At 39.2% G+C, this 21,968-nt stretch overlaps 1 protein-coding gene across 1 annotated transcript; it reads left to right on the top strand.

The window, feature by feature from the left end:
* Window positions 1-239: 239 nt before the first annotated feature.
* On the top strand, window positions 240-2,333 carry LOC129445972 (uncharacterized). Its single transcript, XM_055206950.2, has 2 exons — window positions 240-1,599; window positions 1,726-2,333. The coding sequence occupies exon 1, from the start codon at window positions 453-455 to the stop codon at window positions 1,566-1,568; it is 1,116 nt and encodes a 371-aa protein (XP_055062925.2). The 5' UTR covers window positions 240-452; the 3' UTR covers window positions 1,569-1,599; window positions 1,726-2,333.
* The last annotated feature ends 19,635 nt before the right edge of the window (window positions 2,334-21,968 follow it).

Below are 21,968 nucleotides of genomic sequence, written 5' to 3' on the forward strand. Positions count from 1 at the left end.
TAGTATGTTAAAAGTCCATTTTAGTGAATAGCAGAGTGAAATACACTTGGATAATCTTAAGAAGTACTAAAGAGGAATTTTTTGTATATTAAGTCCAAAATTAGTGTGTGAAAATAAAGCACTTTAAGTACACTATGGAAGTGTACTCCTTTTTACCTGGGACAGTTAAGTACACTTAAATTAAGTTTTTCTTGTACATTTTTGGTACATTAACTACCAAATTTGTGCATACAAGTACTAAGTGTACGTAAAGTGTATTTAGTTCACTTTTTCATGGGATAGCAATTAATTCTTAACACCCTACCCCTAATTCTCAAACCTTGGCTATACGGCCATGGTTTCTAAGTGTCAGTAATATTGCTTATGATGAGTAAAACTGCAGCCTTTATGCACCCCTTAACATGTGTGTATTATTATTATGTTTGTAGATTGACCAGTCAACAGTAAAAACAATGGATGAAAAGACATTGGAGAGTTTCCTGCCAGCTCTTGGTGATAGGGTTGCATTAAGGAATTACTGTGACAACAACAACATAAAACAATCTAGAAAACTAAATCTCCTAGATAAAGTTCGGAAGAAGATGAAACTTGGAAACAGCTCAAACTTTTCAGAAGACATAGGTGAAGCGGAGGAAAGTGGGAGCAGAGGAAAGTTGTTGATTGGAAATAAAAATGCTTGTAGAGGCACAAGACCGATTGAATTTGGATGGCTACACAATGGAAAGCAAGTTCGAACCAAATGTGGTGGTGGGACAAGAAAGCTGATTGTTCCAAAAACTGCTGGTTATGATGACCTCATCAAGATGGGAAAGGAGCTTTTTTTCCCTAAGGGTCAGTCAAAGAAAGGTTCTGAAGTCAGTTTCACTTTTAAGATATTTGTTTTTCAACAGTGTGAAATGCCCCATGATATCACAGTTGGAGCACTGTATGAAACAGCTAAACTTGGAACACTGAGGTTCTATTTAGCAACAGTTGATATCGAAGAATCTTCAGATTCTTCTGAGGATCCTCATTGTTCAGACACACCATCAGAACAAGATTACGACTGCTACATAACAGGTGCAACCAGCCTGTCCTCTGACGATGACGTACAGTTTGGTCCAGTGGAGGGTCCTGAGAACAGATCTGATGAAACTCTTCCCATAGATGCATCTCAAGAAGAGATACCATCCCAGTCAAGTGAGGTAGCACCTTTGGTAACACATGAAGAAAATTCCACCTCAAAGGTCCTGAGAGTACATCATGTCAACATCTTGCATATTATGGTGGAACAGTTCAAAGATGCCAGTGTTGTGGAGGCCAAACTGTCATTTATCTTTGTTGATGAATGTGGTGTTGATGCATCAGGTGTCGCCAGGGATGCGTTTTCAGGCTTTTGGGAAGCTTTTTTTCCGAATTGTGCAGATGGGGAAATTGAGTATGTTCCAGCACTTCAACCTGAATATGGAAAAGACGAATGGGAGGCAGTAGGTAGAATTCTACTAAAAGGATATCAGTCTCATGTTTTTTTTCCAGTGAAGCTGTCATTAGCCTTTGCAGTATGTCTTCTTCATGGGAAAAAGAAGTGACATCTGACATGCTGATTGAATCTTTTTCAAGGTATGTTGTTTTGTTACCAGTCAAACACATAGAATGGTGTTGCTAAATTATATGTTAAATAGAATGAACAATATTTCCCACTATGCACTGTAATTGATCTGTTAAATACATTCTGTTTTGTACAAGGTTTGTAACTCCATTTGACAAAGACATCATTACCTCTGTGCTGGAAGGAAGAGAGTATGACAGAGATGACCTACTCGACATGCTGTCCAGAATGGGTGGTCACACTGTACCTGATGAAGATGCCATAAAGGATATGATTATACAGACAGCACACAAACAACTTATTCAAGAGCCTATGTATGCTCTTAAAATGATGGCTGGTAGTGCTCAGTGCACTTAAAAAAGTTTACTTCCAACTGTGTCTGCGGTTTCAGCCCTTTATGAAGCCAAAATTCCAACAGCGAAAGGCATTATTGCGTTGCTTAAAGCCAGTGAGAAGGAACCTTCTCATACCAAAACAATGCAGTTTCTTAAGCTGTTCATTCGATCACTTGACAAAGATAAAATGCATAAATTCTGTTTCCCTTCAAATATTTAACAAAAATTGCAGTCACAATGCTGCATTTACAATTGTTTTATTTTCCTGGAAAAGCAACAGTTGATGTTTGCTAAACAGTAACTTTAGTGTCATATAACAAAGATGATAAAAATTTTATTAAAATTTAATTTTACATTTATGGTAACAGGGCATGTTGGATGCAAATTTAAAGAAAGTTGTAGTGGTTTTGTTTATTTTTTGGTCCACGATCCACTTGCAGTAGCTTGCAAGAAGCCTCAAAAGTTATTTTGCTGTTCTTTACTGTTATCACAGTCTGTTTCTATTTAAAACAGCTGACAAAAATTGCAGTCAGATTGCAGCTTTCACAATTGTTTTCTTTTCTTGGAAAAGCAGTATATGTAACATTTCCAACAGTTGATGTTTCCTGAACAGCAACTGTAGTGTCATACAATGAAGATCCAGCTGTCAAGTCATTTACTTTCTGTTAAAAGTGAACTGTTTATTTACAGTAACTGCAAGTTAGACTCACATTTACAGAAAATGTTTTATCATTTTGGGGGTTTCAAAATCCATTTGCTGTTTAGTTTGCAAGAAGCCTGAAAAAAGTCTTTGTTTTTATTCAAAATCATCTACCCCTTAACATGTGTGTTTAATAAGTAAGGGATAATGTAGAGGCAGCCGGTAGTTATTGGGAAATAAGCCCCGACAGTGTGATCAGGACCTGACGCGAAGCGGAGGGTCTTGTATCACACTGAAGGGGCTTATTTTCCCAATAACTACCGGCTGCCTCTACATTATCCCGCTTATTACACGGCTACTTGCTACATAAGAAAAAAACTGGACATGAATATGAATTTTAAACATTTTATTGGCATATTTGTTTTAAATTAACATTTTTATCCTTCCGCGAAACTTTGCACAGATGCATAAAATGATCGTAATACCTTATTAAGGTCCGCTGCTTCATACTTGTCTGTCTCCATTTTTTCTCTTTTAGCCAGTCTTTGAGAAGTTTTAATCCCCATTCTGTATTTTTGTGTGTGTTGGCTTCGTAGCTGTCATGTTCTATTTTGTCAAGTTCAGTCTCAGTAAGCTGTCTGTGTCTTGTCGTGGTTGTCGAGTGTTTGTCACAAGATGGCGCCAAACAGACAGTAATCTTTATTGATCTTTATTGGCGCGGAGTGATTTTACTCGTGCAAGTAGTCCGGCTATGCGTTATTATTTTGGAGCGGTTATTATTTGAAAAGAACGAACCTGCAAATGTCTCAACTGACCAATCAGAATCAAGCATTCCAGAGAGCCGTGTAATAAAATAAAAGAACAAATAACACAACTACACAAGGAACTGTATCCATACTGTTATATGTATGTTAAGGAGGAATGGCTGTAGTAAAGTAATCCTAAAATATTAAACCAACTTAATATAATTTGATACCGTGGTAGACTATAATAAAACAATGACACAGAAGCTTAAAATCCAACTGAAATCAAAACATTAAATTCACCATTACAATAAATTTCTTATCTCCTGTCTAAGGTACAAGTTTCTGCCCTCCTCTGCATCATCTGGAGGATGAAGATCAAGCTCCTGCATTAGCAGACAACAAAGTTCAAACACTAGGTGTGTTCGAGATCATCCAGCGCTGCGCAGACCGATCGGCGAGGTTTGCCGCTTGCAGTCGAGGGAGGAACTGAAGACGGAGCCGTCAAGCCGGACACCTGCTGCTTGCCGTAGTGACGTGTGCACCGTGTTTCCTTGTTTATAATCGCAAATGAAATGAATTATATGCTGAATTTGATAAAAACAAACCTTTTAATAAAAAGTTGCAACCAGAAACATTTTATATCGAATATTTTAATTGCTGCTTAAACTGTATACCCGAAAATAACGGGAAACAAGCCTATATTATTAAAATACCAATAGAGTTTGTTATTTTCATTTTTATTTTATTACACGACACAATACAAAACACTTTAGGGTATCAAAGCGCCTTTGCTGTTCTAAAACATGAAATTATAATGTTTATTAGTGAAACTAAAGGTTGGATTAAACTTGAAACGCACGTGATCGTTGTCATCAATGAGGCGACCAACCAAGCAAAGCTGCCACGTCACCACAACTCCGGGCAGCCGCCCCGGAGAAGCTGCACCGGCCGAGCCACCCGGCTACTCTCGAAACGCTCTCGCGGTACTTAAAACCCATATGACACAGTCACGTGCCTGCAGCGCCAGCTGAAGTCGGACAAAAGTACTAACCAAAATGCACTGCTTCAAGTCAGCCGCCGATCGGTCTGCGCAGCGCCGCATGAAGTCGAACACACCTACTGTTTCGTCACATGGGTACGTCATCATGTGACACTCCTCCTGGCAGTTCTGAACATCCAAAGCATCACACTGAAAAAGATAGTCATCTGGGGGCGTATTACAGAAAAGTCCTAACTTTAAAATCTTATCTTAACTGTTTGGTAACCATGGTAATTTCAGTTAGGACCTCATTTAAGACAAAAGCTATTACAGAATGATGTTCCTAAATGCATTATCTTATCTTAACTGCAGATAGGAAAGTGGTATTACAGAAGCATCCTAACTTGACAAAACTTAACTTTAGGGTAACCTCACAGGTGTCCTAACTTAAAACTTTAATGAGAGCCAGCTGAAACAATCACATTATGATAGAGCTGCGGGAGAATGAAATTACATTTTTAACAAAGTGGAGGATGAAAAACATCAATGTTTGTTTTTGGATTACTCTTTGAATGTTTTTTACCTTCACACATTCACATAAACACAATGTTTCTCACTAGTGGAGCAATCTTTCAATTTCTGTCATCCCTCATTATTAATCTTATCTTATCCGTGAACACTTGATGGGATTATAGTGAATACAGTACACACTTGACTCAGCATCTATTTCTTGTCATGTCTCTTATCAAATGTTGAAATATACAATAGTATCCTAGCACTTAGGAAGAATATTTTTTTTATTTTTGTAAGTCACATTTGCTAAATGTTTAAATTGAATGGTAACTGATAGATGATGTGCTAAAACACTAATACAAAAAACACAGACTATGATTACTATGAATTTAATAAAATAAATTTTTCTGGCCCATTGAAATTAAAAGGACAATTCTTTTGTTTACTGTAGCAGCAGCTCACGCAAGAGCAACAGATAAAGCAGAATGGCCGTGATCTGCCCTTTAAAGTCTGATATCAGTATTAGCTTTTCATAATGAGATGCAATCACGAAATAATGTGATACTTAATTTGTTAGAACAAATTAATAATTCGTTAGAACGAATTAGTAATTCGTTAGAAAAAATTAGTAGTTCGTTAGGACGAATTACTAATTTGTTATGATGAATTAGTAATTTAATTCCTTAGAATGAATTAATAATTGAATTCGTTAGAACGAATTAGTAATTTGTTAGAATGAATTAGTAATTCGTAATGATGAATTAGTAATTTAATTCGTTAGAACGAATTAATAATTTAATTTGTTAGAACAATTTAGTAATTCGTTAGAATGAATTAGTAATTCGTTAGAACAAATTAGTAATTTAATTCGTTATAACGACTTAGCAATTTGTTAGAACGAATTAGTAATTCATTATGATGAATTAGTAATTCGTTATAATGAATTACTATCTTGATATAACGAGATAGGTATTTTTTTTTCATTACTTGTGGTTCAGATCTCTTGACTAAGAGATTATGCGAGAAAAAATAAAATCACAGGTAAAAGAACATGACATCATGTTTGATTTATTTCTGTGATGTTGTGAGGTACCAGTTAGTTCAGTCCATCATGTTTAATAAAATTTGTGATCATTTTAATATAATTAACATTTAAAAATGTAAATTTAATAGAAAGTACAAAATAACTTTTAAGAATGATAAAGAACTTAAAGGAAAACGCCCAGATTTTGGGAATTTAGCTTATTCACCGTATCCCCCAGAGTTAGATAAGTCTATACATACCTTTCTTATCTCTGTGCATGCTGTATCTCTGTCTGACGGAGCCCCCGTTACCTGTAACTCTGTCTGGCTGCATCAGACAGAATTACAGCACGCACGGAGATGAGAAAGGTATGTATAGACTTATCTAACTCTGGGGGATACGGTGAATAAGCTAAATTCCCAAAATCTGGGCATGTTACTTTAAAACAGACAATCTCAATATGACAAGATTCCCTCTCTGAACTATAAGCTTTTCATTTCAACTTTATATCAACATATAAATGAATAAAGTTAAAGATCTTGAAAAAAAAGTTAAGTGTTAGTCATTTTGCGCTTCAGGGTTACCCCTCTGTTACGGACAAAATCTCTGATGTTGTGTAATGTTCTATTTTGTAGAACTGGCTCGCACTTCTTGCACAGCTCACACTCTCTTAAAGACGCCAGATGACCTTTGGCAATGTGTGGTTTGAAATGCTTTAATACGGCATTCACCTCTGCATTCGACCACGCTCGCCTTGCACCTTTGACTGGCTTCTGTTTACCGCCAACTAAGAACAACAAGACAATACAAATGTTTGTTAAAATCACTAACTAGTTTTTGTATTTTGCCTTGCAGGACACCTTTGAATAGAGAGTATCCCAGATTGAATAACAAAGTGCCATGTTTCTTATCAAAAAGCCAATCTGCCTTTCTGCTTTGTCTTTTAATTATTTAATGAAGTCATTCAATCTGATCCATATTAGCACTAGAAATTGAGATTCAATTTTGTGAAATATAGGGGTGTAACGATTCAGGTATCGTGTGTCATACGATTCATGGTAACTGTGACCAGTCACGGAAAGTAGGGACACAAGTCGGTTCTGGGGAACGAAATAAATGAAATAAGTTGTCCAGGCACACTTTGCACAGTTTGCACTGTGCGTCTGTTTGCCTCTAAATGTCCAATAATTTGCATGTCCTGCCACTCTTTTTCTGCAGCTAAAGAATCCAGCCGTATGTTGTACATAATGTCTGGAGAAAGCTTCTGGCTACAGGACTGTTTCCCATGTAGAGAGTTCTCTTCTCCTTGTGTAGTTTACAGTCAAAGTTGGCATTACTAACGGCGTTATTTTTTACTGACATTAAAATGCTGCGTGTTACTAAAATTGATCTCACTGAAGTGTTTTTCACCCATGTAGGCTCGCTCTCTCAGCCAGACACTGTTTTGCCCTTGTGTGTGTGTTGGGAGATTCATAATTGATGATGATTAGTGTGTGTGTGTGTTAGAGGGGGTGGGACAACCACATAGCTGACGATGATTGGCTTAATTTCCATCGTTAGCCAACCAGACGCAGAGTTCACACACAAGCATGCACGCACGGTCCGAAAAAAAAGTCTGAGCAACTTGGTCACTTTGTCGCTAAATTTAGCAACTTTCTATCAATAGCGACTTTATTTTAAAAAAGCAATAGGACATATCTAGCTATCTTTTCTGGCGTGGTTGGAGACTTTTGTAGACTGACATGAAAACACACGTCGTTCTCCGGTCGGTCTTCTCGACGAGGAACGGGTGCTGCTGCTGTGCCCCATCTCAAAGCACTGACAGGCAGCCCGGTCCTCGTGCAGCAATCCCTCCAAATATCACACACCGGCGACAAGGCAATGGCAAGTACAACGAGTTCAAAGGTAGCGGTTGCAAACACGAAGTATAATAAGCATACTTTTCCATTGTTGAGGTGAAAGGTAAGTTATGCCCAGGAAGAAAAAGTCTCTCCACGTCTGTGGCAGGTAATTCTGATCTAATGAAGCACCTCACATCGTCACATGCTGTCACAAAATTAGTGGTTTCTCTTTAGTGTCCATTTTAGTCATTTAACATATTTAATATTTGGGGCATCCAAGTTATTTGAAATATTAGATTTTTTTAAGTAACGCAATAATTATTTTCCCTGGTAATTAGTTACTTTTATAATAATGTAACGCAGTTACTAACTTAGTTACTATTTGTGGGAAGTAATTAGTAGAGATGAGCCGGATACTCGGCTGAAACGAGTATCCGGTACGGATAAAGCACTTCTGCCGAGTACGAGTATTATACGAGTAATACGAGTCAATATCTGTGCTCGGATTAAATGAAAATCATCATTGGGTAGCTGATTGTGTCAGCGTTCTGTGATAGGCTAGTAGTAACAGCGCCGCCCCTCCCCTACACAAATACAGATGTATCGTGTTGCTGTGAGTCCCACAGCTCCGCTCTGCTCATTCACACAGAAAAGCTCTCTGTCTCTCTCCCTCAGTCACTCGGGTTCGCGGTTCTTTTCTGTTAAAGTTTAGGGTTTCTTTAGCTTTTTACTTCGGGTTGTAACGTTCAAATACGTACTAACCAGCAGAGTTCTGGTAAACGTGGGTTCGTTCAGACGTAAATGGGACGCGCATCGCGTCTCTGCCTGTCGGAGATTTTTTTTCTTTTTTTAAACCTTCAGCTGGGAGCTGTCTGTGTCCCGCTCTGCACACTCATACACAGAACAGCTTTCTGTCTCTCTCTCCCTCAGTCTCTCGGGTTCACGGTTCTTTTCCATTAATGTTTAGGGTTTCTTCAGCTTTTTACTTCGGGTTGTAACGTTAATACATACTAACCAGCAGAGTTCTGGTAAACGTGGGTTCGTTCAGACGTAAATGCAATTCGCATCGCGTCTCTGCCTGTCGGAGAATTTTTTTCTTTTTTAAACCTTCAGCTGTCTCTTTCCTGTATTTCATACAAAAATAAAGGTATTAAGCTATAATATAAATATTACAAATTAATTTAAGCTACTCTCTCTCTCTCTCTCTCTCTCTCTCTCCCTCTCTCTCTCTTGTCAGTTTTTTCTCTCTGACACTTTTTTGCTGTATTTCATAAAAAATAAAGGTAGTAAGTTAAAGTTAGTGTTATAAATATTACAAATTAATTAAGCTACACACACTCTCCCTCTCTCTGCCAGTCATCTAAGTTTTTTCGTTTTAACCATCAGCTGGCTTTAACCAGTTTTTTTTACTCTGACACTTTTTGCTGTTTTTTATAAAATATAAAGGTAGTAGTGGTATAAATAATAAATAATATTACAAATTAAGCTACACACACAAACAAACACTCTCTCTCTCCCTCTTATGATCAGTGATACAGAAATATAACAATTTCTGATCAACCCATATATTAATTGCATGCTTAAAATAACATACTGGTTAAAGCCCCGCCCATTTCAAGACAAACTCCGCCTACTTCCGGGTTAGGCCACACCCACTCCGAGTACAGATACAGATACAGATAATTCATATGGTTTACAGATACAGATACAGATAATGCTGTACTCGCCCATCCCTAGTAATTAGTAACTATAAGTAATTACTTTAAAGTAATGTTCCCAACACTGCCCGTTACGAACATGTGTGCGTCAGCAGATGTCACTGTTTTAACGTCATAAATGTCTTTTTATTTATGTGACAATGAAACTTACAAACGCAGATCATTACACCCCTAGTAAAATATATTTTATATTAAATACAAATTAAATTCCAGCTTGAGCATACCAATGCATCCAGGAATTGGTCTGTCTGGTCTGTCAGCTGAACTGCATGTAGGTTGTTCGGTGTGCACGTGTGAGTTACTGCCTAAAAAATATGTAAAAACAGAACAGATGCAATTTATTGACATTGAACAGAGAAATAGAAACCTGGTAAAAGTTTTTTTTATATTCTATTAGCAAATAAAAATCAATCTACATACCATTTGGTCCACATATACTTGTATCAGACTCTCCTCTGTCAGATGTGTCCATGTGTTCATCTGACAATCATGTAACAGAAAAGTGTAGGTGATGCATTTTATTAAATTCAGTGCACCCCACTGATGATTAGTGCTGCTACAATTTAATTTTCTGCAGAGTTGTAGTGAAATTCTCTAGGTAACGACACTAGGGTTGCTCTTGGGAGCCCAAACACCTTTGAGATCTTTGAGAAAAGGCCATTGAAATTGGGGTGTGCAGAATTTGCATGGCTAGCCACATCCCGATATCCGGGTATAAATAGCCTAGCTTAGCATCTGCTCACTCATTCCATTCTGAGGGCAGCATGTCACAACCAAATGGCCCTCCTTCGCGACCTTCCAACGTCCAAAATTTTAGGCTGCACTCTCCGTTATCGTTGTCTTTTCTCTATACTTACCAATAATTAACTTGGATGTAATGTTGGGAAAGTGCCTTGATTCCACCTGGGAGAGAAGACACCACGGATATCAAGTCCTGCCCCTAGGGGAGGTGACGTAACAATTCCACCTATGGACTCACTGAGGAAGTGCTATGGGGAAGGTCTCCACGTGAGGGGAGATCTGCCAAGCACAAGACCTGTTGACAGTGTGACTGTCTAAGGGGAACATTGCGCCCTACATGTGGAGCACAGAGCTTGGGAAAGGGTTCACTTTCTGGGAACTTGACTTGTGTTGAGCTCTCACTCCCAGCGGGCATGGTAGGCCTCTGGCCCGATATGCCATGTGAATCGTGTCCACTATCCAGTGGGAGATTTTGTTTGGAGACGACATTCCCCTTTTGCCATCCTCCATTGCAGACAAAGAGCTGTTCAAAGCATCTGAAACTCTTGAGTGCGGTCCAAGTAGATGTGAAGAGCTTGTACTGGACACCGCAAAAGCAGGTAGGGGTTTCTCCTCCTGAGAAGGGATAGCCTGTAATGCCACCAGCCTAGTCCCTGAAGGGAGTGCTGGGAACTAGGTCTGTGAATCGCCAACAATTTCCTGATATGAAATTCGGTACGATACGTATCCCGATACAAGGATCCCGATACAATGTGCATCACTATACAAGACTATTTTGAATTACATTTTTGTTCAGAATTTAGAAACATTATTATTATAATTATCTGTTTATTGTACATTGAATAAGCAGTGTTGTAACCATTGCTATTTATTTATTAGCTTTTGAGGTAACTCATAGAAATACTTAAAATCTCAGAGTTAGTAACTTATGTTTTTTTTAAAGCAGTTTTACAAAGATAGTGTCTTAGCCTACTCTAGGCATTATATTTGGCTCTCATTTAATTATTCGATATCAATGAATATATCCATAAACATGCAGTCCGAGTTAATACTATTTAATAGAAATCAGATTATTAATATGACAGCTATAGTTTGAAGTAGCTCTGTATCTGTTCTCTAGACATACACTTTCACATGCAAATCTATGTCGTGTTTCTTCTCTAATGCGTAAGTACTGACACGCACGCACAATCTTTTGACATTGTAGAGGTGTGTGTGTGTGAGAGAGAGAGAAAGAGAGAGAGGTAAGAATGGTGCCCACGTTGAGAACTTAATAAAAGACTAAAGTATGTCACTCATCTAATTACAGTATGTTAACTGGATAACACTGGATATAACTCATTGTATAGTTTAGTAAAATAATGTATTTTGATTACACAAATCAAACCTAACTATATGATTGTTTTACTAGCTGCTGACCAGCATAGTGAATCTCTATGGCTAATTTCTAAGACATGTTGCTGATGCAGTACTGTGTGTTGTACCTTTTCTTGATAATTAAGTATTTTGGGGTAGCATCTTATGCCTAGAATTATTCAAGGAGGTTGATTCTTTTAACTTACTTCAAAGTTTTATCAATTGTGCATAATGACATGTGCAACAAATGGATATAGGGTGTCAAACTCATAGACTTGAATCATTTAAGACGCTCTTTTTAAAATATTTTGGGTCAACCTCTGGCACAGATTTAAAGCTGAAACTTATCAAATCATATCAGAAGTCCAGATTGTCATTGAAACACACCAGTGGCTTTGCTGTCATCAGTATTAAACATGTTACCCCTCGAAGTACCCCTCTCCACAGAGCTCCCACATAACAAATCACAATTTAACCCCTGTATATACATACCCAACCAACCCCCCCCCCCCCCCCAAAGATGTAAACCTAGGGGAAACACTGGAACCCCTTGAAAATTATTACGGGCATATCAAAGCTTCAGTGCTGCCCCCAAGAAAACTGTTGCACCCCGTTAAAACTGTTGCACCCCGTTATGTTGTGGCAAAAAGTCTTAGCTTGAATCTTCATAAGAAAAAATACTCAGGAGACAAAGGTTCCAGGTGCCAAACAAAAATTACTTATTCGCTCGAGCCAACAAAGTGAGACAATCAATACCCCTCAAAGAGGTGCTCAAAGATCATCTGCCCTCCCAACATCTGACTCCATTTTTATACAGTAAGATCAAACACTTCTTATCTGAGATGACGTATTGACGTATATTCTTCTCATTGGTCTCGGTCTACCACAATTAATTTTATTTGTTTGATGTAGCAGAAGTGCAGCTGAATCCTTTCTCATATCTAAAATGATATATTTTGCTTATTGGTTTTCATGGCCTTGGCCTAGCTTGCACAGATACCTTTTTATTAATGTAGCGAAGTACAGCTGGACAGATTCTCTAATCTAAAATTATGTACTCTTGTTTATCAGTTGTTTCAACCTTGCTTCTCAAGATAATCCTGGCGAGAACAATCGGGGTATAGTCGCAGGATCGCACCTGGACTCTTTTAATTAGGAAACGAAAGTTAACTGAGAAAACGAAAGTTTAACTGGGTGTCTTATAGCCTTGTGTAGAAACAACAGGCCTTAGGCCTAATATAATATTAATACAGCATATCATCAGTAATATACCCAACAAAAACTACTATATATTCCCCCCTCATGGACTCCTGAGTCAATCAAACATGAGGGGGTACTTTAAGAAAACCATCACATAATGAGAGTGTTGCAGCAGAACGTTGTCGCACATGATGTTATACTAGCTAAGAGCTTTCATGGATCAAAAGTTCCATGTAGATCCTAACACAGACGCAGTTAAGATGCAGCACTCACTCCCTTAAGGGAACAAGAATCAAAAACCTTCCCAAAAAAGCACCATTCTTGTTTGTTTTAGTGAGTATATTAGCTTAAAAGAAGGAAAAAAGATCCTTGTACCCTGTACATACTAAAGGAACCCAAAAATGAAAATGTTCAAAAACAATTAATATCTCATTATTTGTAATTAAGAAAAAGAAAGACACATGTAAAATCAAATTCAGTAATGTGTAAACTTATCATTACTAAAGATAATGCAGAAAGAAAATATATCAATCAAAATAAGGCAGTAATCATGATCAGTAGTAAATATTTTGATTAATTAAAGATTAAGATTAAGTGCAGGTAGAGAGATACAACTGTAGTGTAATACAGCAGAAAAAATTCAGTAGTGTAGTATATCAGTAGTCAAAATATCTAGACAGTCTACGTTTAATAATATAATGGTGATGTGTGTAACTTTAGTGCAAAGATTATAATTCCAGTGGCTGCGCAATAATGGATCTTCGTTCTCAGAGGAACCCCTAGCTTTTCCGGTCACCAGGGGCGTTATCCGAGACACTCTTTAGCGTAGTCGTTGAGGTGAAGTTGTGCTCTCATATCTGTGTTTCGTAATATGTGTCTATGTGTGTTATATGGTATATTTCACATCTTTACATTGTCCCCAGTTGTGCGGCCGAGCTAGACAATTTGTCCCCTGGATTTTATATCTAAAAAAGACACCAGGACCTACAGTCACCACACAAGAGGGGAAATTAAAGATGAAAACAAAGATAAAAACAAAATTTCTCTAACTTCCTGCCTACTCAGAACTAATGATTTGTAGCTAATACTGAAAAACAATAAAATAAATACAATTACAATCTAGCTCCCTCACTTACCAAAAACATCACAAAAAGGTTGTAAAGTAAAGACAAAGTGTTGTGACATTTTAATTCATAGTTTCATAAGCATAGTCGGGTGGTGGTGTAGTGTCAGCTAATGGTGCAATTTGTATGTTTTATCATTAGGCCGTCAATACTTTGGCACAGACTTAGTTCTGTTTGCACCTTCATCTTTGCAGCAGCTTTGTCCACCACAGACCTGGGGATAGGCAGAACACAACAGAAGACAAAAAGAAAACAAACAACAAGTGCAAGACAACATGAAATATTGGTTTTGGTTAGCCAAGCTCCCCAGGAACAAAAGCAAACCAGTTATCAATTTTCACATTAGTACCATCATTGAGTCTTACTTGTTCTATCAGCTTCATTTTATCATCACTATAGTTAATAAATTTATTCTAATTGTAATGGAGATGATTAATCCTTTCAGATCCAAACCAGTGTGAATTTAAATCCAAATTTGGAATTCAGATATCATTTGGTATTCATCTTGGCTGATCAATACAATCTAGGTATATTTATATAGCCTATATTTAAAGTTTATTGTTTCAGTTGTTTGTATTGTTAAAAGGCGTGAACATTAAAGCTTGGTTTGAATTTCCATCTGCTGGTCCTGATAATAGCCTACGTGTATGAGAAAAAAGGCAGGGGGGGTCGGCGAATTCAGATTGATGTGTCGGGTTACATCGGGTCCGGGCTTTAAAAGCCACGGGCCGGGTCGGGTCGGAATTTTCAGGCCCCTTGAGAACTCTATATCAAATGAAAACACAGATCCTTTCAAACAAAAAAAAAAAACGTTTCATCCTACCTTCAGTATTTCTTTTGTAATCAGCTTTTGAATATGGGTAGGTTTCTGCAAAAACACCACATTTTGAGCAAAAAGCAGAGATAATTCCATTTTTTTAGACAGACTTTTCATAGAGATCCCATTCAGAGGGATCTTTAAAACAGACACGGACATGCAGCTGCTTGCCATAGGGCAATACTTCCGGGTTTAAAAAGTTGCGGAAGCCACCTAGTGGATAATAGCGGTATTGCAGAAAGACTCTTCATTGACAGATTTTTCAGTTCTGTTTTTGGTTCCTTCTTTCTAAAGCCCTATTCGGACGGGATTAGTTTTACAGGGGAAGATGGCGTAATGTAATTTTACCACAGGACGTCGGGTAATATAAATGGTCAATTCGGACGGGATTAGAAATCTCTGTAAAACATTCAGAAGTGGGAGGGGTAACTCGTTGGCGCAGCGCGTCACCTCTCGTCTTCACGTGCACTTTACATTGTTTCCAGATATCAGATGTGCAAACAACATGACACAGACAAAGAAAACGCGAAACACTGTGTTAAATTTCAGTTTGGGGAGAACGTCAGTTTCGTAAACAGTTCCGCGCATCTGAGAAGTGAATTTGACTTTTTTTTTAAGTTTGTGTCGTGTTTTATTCAGAAACTGACCTGCCACTGACTTGTTTCTCCGTCTAGAACGCAAGTAAATGCCTCTTTAAGCGCTTTTATATTTAAAAGAAACCCGCAAATTAAAAGGAAATGACGTGATTTACGTGTATATTTACAGCTGGTCGATTCGCACTGGATTAGTATTACCTGAGGTAATTTCTCCGGACCTTTTTACAGAAGGTAAAAGACGCCGTAATCTTTACTGACATTGTCCGGTATGATTACTGACATGGAGCATTCGGACTGGACTAAAATCACAGAGAACCTCTGATAAAAACTTGCTTTACCCCACCTCCCTATGTAAAACTAATCCCGTCCGAATAGTACTTAATATAAAAGTAGAACAAACCAGGGATGTCATGGTATCAAAAAAATCTAATAGTCTTTACCAATACCACAAAAAATATGCGGTACTCAAAGTCAGTACCACAGTTTGTAAAAAAAAAAAATTATACTTGAACATTAATTTGGTTAATTAAAAGGTTGGGTGTGTTAATGTGTGTTGACTGTTCTTCTGACTCTCCTGGTGTACTTCCTTCTCTGGCTGATACTGGCAAAGAGATATAAGAACAGAAATTTTATATCAAACATACTGTCTGATAAAGAAGCTAAGGTGCACTTAAACACATGCACATGCACGAGCACAAACACAAACTCTGAATGCAAACATTAGTTTAAATTCACTTACATTGTTGCGAAACAGAATAGTTATTAAAAGCCGTTTACTTACATTCCAATAACTAGGGCTGTGCAAAAAATTGCCTGCGATTCTCATGCGTGTTTCATCAGTAAAGCCGGTTCAGTGATTAGTAGTAAATCATCATCACCTGCTTTCAGATGGAGCGGCATTTACTACACAGAGCCTTATTTCACAGAGAAGCTAGACAAAATTGTGTTCATAATTGCGGGAAATCAACTCCGATAATCTAGGCAATTTACTACTAATCACTGAAGGGCAGACAGAGAAATCTGCGCATCGCATATGAGCAACGGGATATAAAAATGCTTGCACTACGTAAAGATTTCTCTCGTATTGCAGCCGCATTCAGGATCCCTATGATGACAAAAGTAAACAGAAAGATTGGTTCATAAGATCGGCAAATTTAGTGAGTACCGATCGAGTCATTTAATTCCATTATAGTTCGATACCGATCGGCAGCCGATTGATCGGAGCATCCCTACTAAATAGCGATGCATGGTAGCCCATTTGCAGATAGTTTATATAATGTTGCAAATGCAGCACCATTAAAGGAACAGTATGTAGGATTGTGGCCAAAACTGGTATTGCAATAACAAAACTAGTGGCTAAAACTGGTACTGCAATCATACAACTGGTGGCCAATACACAAAATGACAACATAAATATCAGTTGAGGGCTGCAACTCCACTTTTTAAATGACAATATCCTGGCCAAAACATTGTTGTCAGTGATATAAGTATTTGAAATGAAAATGATTTCTTAATGTCTAGTGACATATCAGGGACTTTTTATGATTAATTGATATAAATTTCTTACATACTGTTCCTTTAACAAATAACTGGCTAATCCAAACATTACATCTTGCATAACTCTAGCTGGTTTCACTGCAATAATGCCATGCTACCTCAAACAAACATAACATAGGTAGTTTAATATAGGAAAGGTTTTAGTATAAGATTAAAGTTTTACCATTTGTATATGATGTTAGTGTGAATTAAAACTTACCTCTTAACTCTTTAAAGAGATTGGGTGTCTGTCTTTCAGGAGCTTTAGCAAATTGTTTGTTTGATAGTGACAAGCTGCAATTATCTTAAGAAGGGTTTCCCATGTGCTTAAACTAGGGCTGTGTTCACACGGTACTATAATACGGTGGTCAAACCCGTATTTGAGTCCTTAAGATGGGTCCGTTCACACGCAGTTCGGTTATTTACGGATTTGACAACCGCATTCTATAATCAACCTCACACCTGTAACACTTTGGGTTTTACAACCGTATTTACAGAGAAGCTGTGGCGTGTGAACGGAATCGCACTGGACAACCAGTTGTCTGTCACGTCATTCGTTGCTCTCTGTGTTAAGATAACGTAAGAGTGTATGAAAATGACTGCAAACATAAGATTAATGTGTTATTGTATTACCTTCATAGACACCACAGAACGTACACCCATCTGTGATTAATTTAATGCAAGGCAAAAGATCTGTCACTTTGAGAGCTCAAAAAGCAGCTATATCCAATACAAAAGTAATCGCCATGACTCCTGGTGACATTTTGGTTGCTTGTGTAGCAAATCGGTCGGGTTTTGAATGTTATTTACAACATTATTAGCCTCCATACAGAACCTTGGCAACATATGAAGTGCTCTTTTATGCTCCCGCTCTCTAGGTGGCGCTAAGAAGTTGGTTTTGCCTGCGTAAGTAAAAAGTATGCATTATCTTAAAGTAATTAATTTCCTATAGTTTATACTTGGTGGAACCAAAATCATTTAACTTATCAGATTTATAAGTGATTCAAAATTGAGAATGATTTTACTACATGAAGGCTTTTTAAGAATTCCATTAATGATTCTGACAGACTACATTTAGAAGACTGTAATTGTCACAAGTGACTATCGGGGCGGAACCAAAAGTTGGGAAGAATGGTTCCGCCCGGACTGATGTATACAAACACCGACACTTCCGGGTTGCCCCGGGCGACGAAATCAGTGAGCCTGTATGCTGTGGGAAGGACCCTAGTAGGAAGTACAGGAAGTAGAAGCATTGTGGAGATACCTACTTTCTGTGGTGTGCAACTCACACGGTGAGAGGAAGTCTAGCCGCCGTCCCACCAGCGCAGGCAGTGAGTGTTGATCCTGAGAGCGAGCAGAGGCGCCCGGTCCGTGACAGACTTCACCTCCCCGTCTTACCTGTTTCTCGCCGTGGGCCAAGGCCAGGTGATGTACATCCTTTCTATTCACCTAAGCTGTAATACTGCTGTGTTGTGTCTAGAGTGAGGGAAGAAAGAGTAAAGTTAAGAGCCATACTTACCTGAAGAACCTGTGGAGTTAAAAGCCTAAAATAAGGGTATACGTACCTGTACAGTCCCGCTGACGCGATCGAGACGTTGTTGAGCGACGAAGGCAGAGCTATACTTCCTAGGCTGCCTTGTCTTGCAGAGCCACTTAGAGACCACTTTAAGAGCCACACGCACCCAAAGGGTCCTGCAATTTCTGAAGTTGTACGTCAGTAAAGAATAGAGCTGAGAGCTATCTGTATGAGAAACTGTCTTGTCGTTGCAGCATTGTTTGCCACTGAAACACAGAGCCACTATAGAGTGAGTCGTGAGTGAGCAGTGAACACTTACCTGAAGAAACACACCTGTCCGTCGACTGTCTAGCCACCGTAAGGTGAGTTAACGTTTACCTTACCTGAGTGTCCCGTAGGTCCAGCCTTGCCCGCTGAGCAGAGCCCTGTCCACCTGGCACATCCCCTGGCCCATGGTAGTGATGCCCTCGAGGTAGCATATCGGGTAAAGTAGAGTAGTGGTCACTACAACATCCTGCTCTCCAGCCCCTTAGACCAGCGAGAGGCCTTGGTGCACAGTGAGTCTCCCCGTTAACCTGTTTCTTGTGTGTCTGTGACCACAGTCGATCCCCGGCCCAGGAAGAGACTCCGGCCGGCTGCGGACGGAGAAAAATGGCCTCTGTGTCCTGCAGAAAAGGAGCCGAAGAAAAAAGAGAGTTAGTTCACGGACGCAGAGAGGGCCATATACTTACCTGATTCCCTGACGGGAGGCCATTGGAGCCAGTCGCGAGACGACCAACGGATAACCGAGCAGGTAGCTGTCACAAAATCCTGCACAGTCTTTTAAAGCTTTGTTTGATCTGCCTCCAGGAGCCAAGGAGCACGCCACGGATAGTAGGACCAAGAAGAGGAACTCCGCCCCTCTTGGCCCCTCTCCCCTCCCCGTGCTCAGCAGTGTCCGGTCTGGCACTTGGCCCCTACCCCCGAAGACCTGTGGAGGACAGAAGAGAGACTTTTTAATAATTTCCCTTGCCCCTCCCCCGTTGCTCAGAGCATTTTAAATAACTTAAATAAAATTTGTTTTAACTTACCTGTGTTCGTCTTATTGGTCATTGGGGTGCTTTTGGGGACCTCCTCGAGGTGGAACACGCCGGAGGGGCATAATGGTGCACCCAGTTTTGTCTGTGCAGGCGTCCCATTCCCAGGGTGATATACGGTATGATGTTTTCTCAAGGAATCATCAGTTCACATGTGTAGCATTAATATTCTTGGCCAACCACAGTGAAGGGGTTAAGTTTGGGATGTCTGATCTTGATAGAGTTTTAGAGGAGGGGGATGCTTTGTATGTTGGTGTTAAAATGCAGCTTATGCATGAACAAAGATTTCTTCAGGACCATCTGGCTGTGGAGGAAGTACCACTGAACATTTCAACATTTACCCAAACATACCGTGTGCAAAAGTCTGAGCTCAAGATGGGATTCCTCAGAGCCAGAGGGAACCCTGGCACAGAAGAATGGTTTATTTCTCTTTCGGAAAGACTGCAGTGTCTTTCAGTCACAGTTACTCAGGCTTTGCTCATTGTTTCTGTAGAATGCATTGCTCTGTTTAGAGACAGATCTGGAAGATATGGATTCTTTGATTCACAGTCAAGGACAGCTGAAGGTTTGCGCCATCCTACTGGTGCTGGAACTGCTGTTATGTTAACTTTTACCCACCTAAGTGACATGATAGACAGAATTCTCAGGATCTTCCAGGACCACCCTGATGTGGCCAGTTATGAATTTTTGCCTGTGTCATTTGAAATGGAGCAGCAATTTGACAAACAGTCAGCACCATCACCAGTCTCTCAAATGAATTTGGCTCTTCCAAAGTCAGGAAACCCAAGCCCAAAACCCCAGAAATTTTAGTTTTTAAAGGAGATGGAAACCAGCAAGTGATGAAAACGAGTAAGCAGCGGAGAAAAAAGTAAAGAGAAAAATATCTGTACAACAGTTACAACTCAAGGACAAAACTACATCTCAGGCAGTCAGAAAATTAAAAAAGGAGCGTATGAAGGAGTGATATAATCAAGATCCTCAATTCAGGAAGAAAATTCAACATTATATGAAGAGAAGGTACAACACATGTGCTGTTGCTAGGACAAGGATGAAAGAGTCCATGGTGAGGAGGTACAACCAGGATATTGTATTTCAGAAGATGATGAAAGAGTACATGGTCAAGAGATATGCAGATGACCCACAGTTTAGAGCGTGTCACATATTAAGATGTACCTTGAACAAAAGACAGAAATGTGTCAGTGATGTTGCATACCATGTTTATCATAAATTGCAATGTGCCCTCCGAATCAAAAGGAAATATAATCTTTACATCAGTTCCAGACAGGAAACACCTCAGCCTTTAATCAGCAAAGTAATGCAAAGTGCCATAGATGCATTCAGATGTAACATTCAGCAAGGCCCCCACACATGTCTGTCACAGAGCTATGTTTCCAAATCAAGTCAGGGTCTGTAACAGGAGTAGTTACATTAAAAATCCACATATTGTAGCATCTTGCTTAACCAGGGAATATGTTCACATTTGTGACAGTAGCTGCAGAGATTCTTGTGTGGTTCCAGAACAAAGAAGAAAGGAATGAATTTGCTATACTTGTGACAGCCATCTGAAGAGAGGAAGCATGTCTTTAATTGCTGTGGCAAACAAACTTGAATTGGCACAGATCCCTGCAGAATTAATGGAATTAAATGTGCTTGAACGTCAATTCATTGCCAAAATTGTACCATTTGCAAAAATTGTCGCACTGCCTAAAGGACAACAAAGAGCAGTAAATGGGGCGGTTGTGTGTGTGCCGTCTGAGGTGGAAAAGACGGTAAACTGTCTGCCAAGACATAGTAGTGAGTCGCAACTCCTACAGGTGAAGCTTAAAAGACATATCAAGTTTAAAGGATACCAGCACTTTCACACTGTGAATATGCACAACGTCCTAGCAGCTTCATTAAAGCTAAAACAGACACATTCTGAATACAAGGAAATCTCCATAAGTGAAAATTCAATACTTGAAAGTGATGAGGAAATTGACACAGAACAGCAACAAGACGTCAGTGTTGCTGAGGAGAATGAGCAACATGTGAGGGAAAAGGAACAGGATGAACTTAGACCTGGCCTCACCTTGGACACATGTATGCAGCCACCAGACATCGGCCAGGAGATCTTATCATATGGCGAGGGAATATTCAAAATTGCACCTGCTCAAGGAAAAAAACCTGTTGGATTTTTCAAAATCCCAAAGCTGGAATCCATGGGGTTTCCTGTTCAGTTCCCTACTGGAGAAAACACAATTGATGAGGCAAGAGAATTAGCATTATCTCGAAGTATGTATTTCAATGCTAGATTGCTCTCTGTGGATACACGTTTTGCTAGAGACCAAAGTTACCTTTTCTTTGCACAGTTTGCAACAGAAACGCATATGGCCAGAATCAGCATGACTGTTCAGTTGCAGAAAGGCAAACCCATGGTGTTTGGCCGGAAGAATTTCCAATAGGTTGCTTCAAGATAACCGTGAAGTTGAAAGACTGGTGCGCAACAAAGACGCCACGCGATTCATGCAACCCCTTAGAGGCTCACCATCTTATTGGGAGAAAACTCTAAGAGACCTACAGTGCGGCCGAAATGCGATGGCCTGAAGTAATAACGGCAATCAAGGAGCAGCAAGGTGAAGAGGT

The sequence above is a fragment of the Misgurnus anguillicaudatus genome, chromosome 12, assembly GCF_027580225.2.
Source record: "Misgurnus anguillicaudatus chromosome 12, ASM2758022v2, whole genome shotgun sequence".
NCBI lineage: Eukaryota > Metazoa > Chordata > Actinopteri > Cypriniformes > Cobitidae > Misgurnus > Misgurnus anguillicaudatus.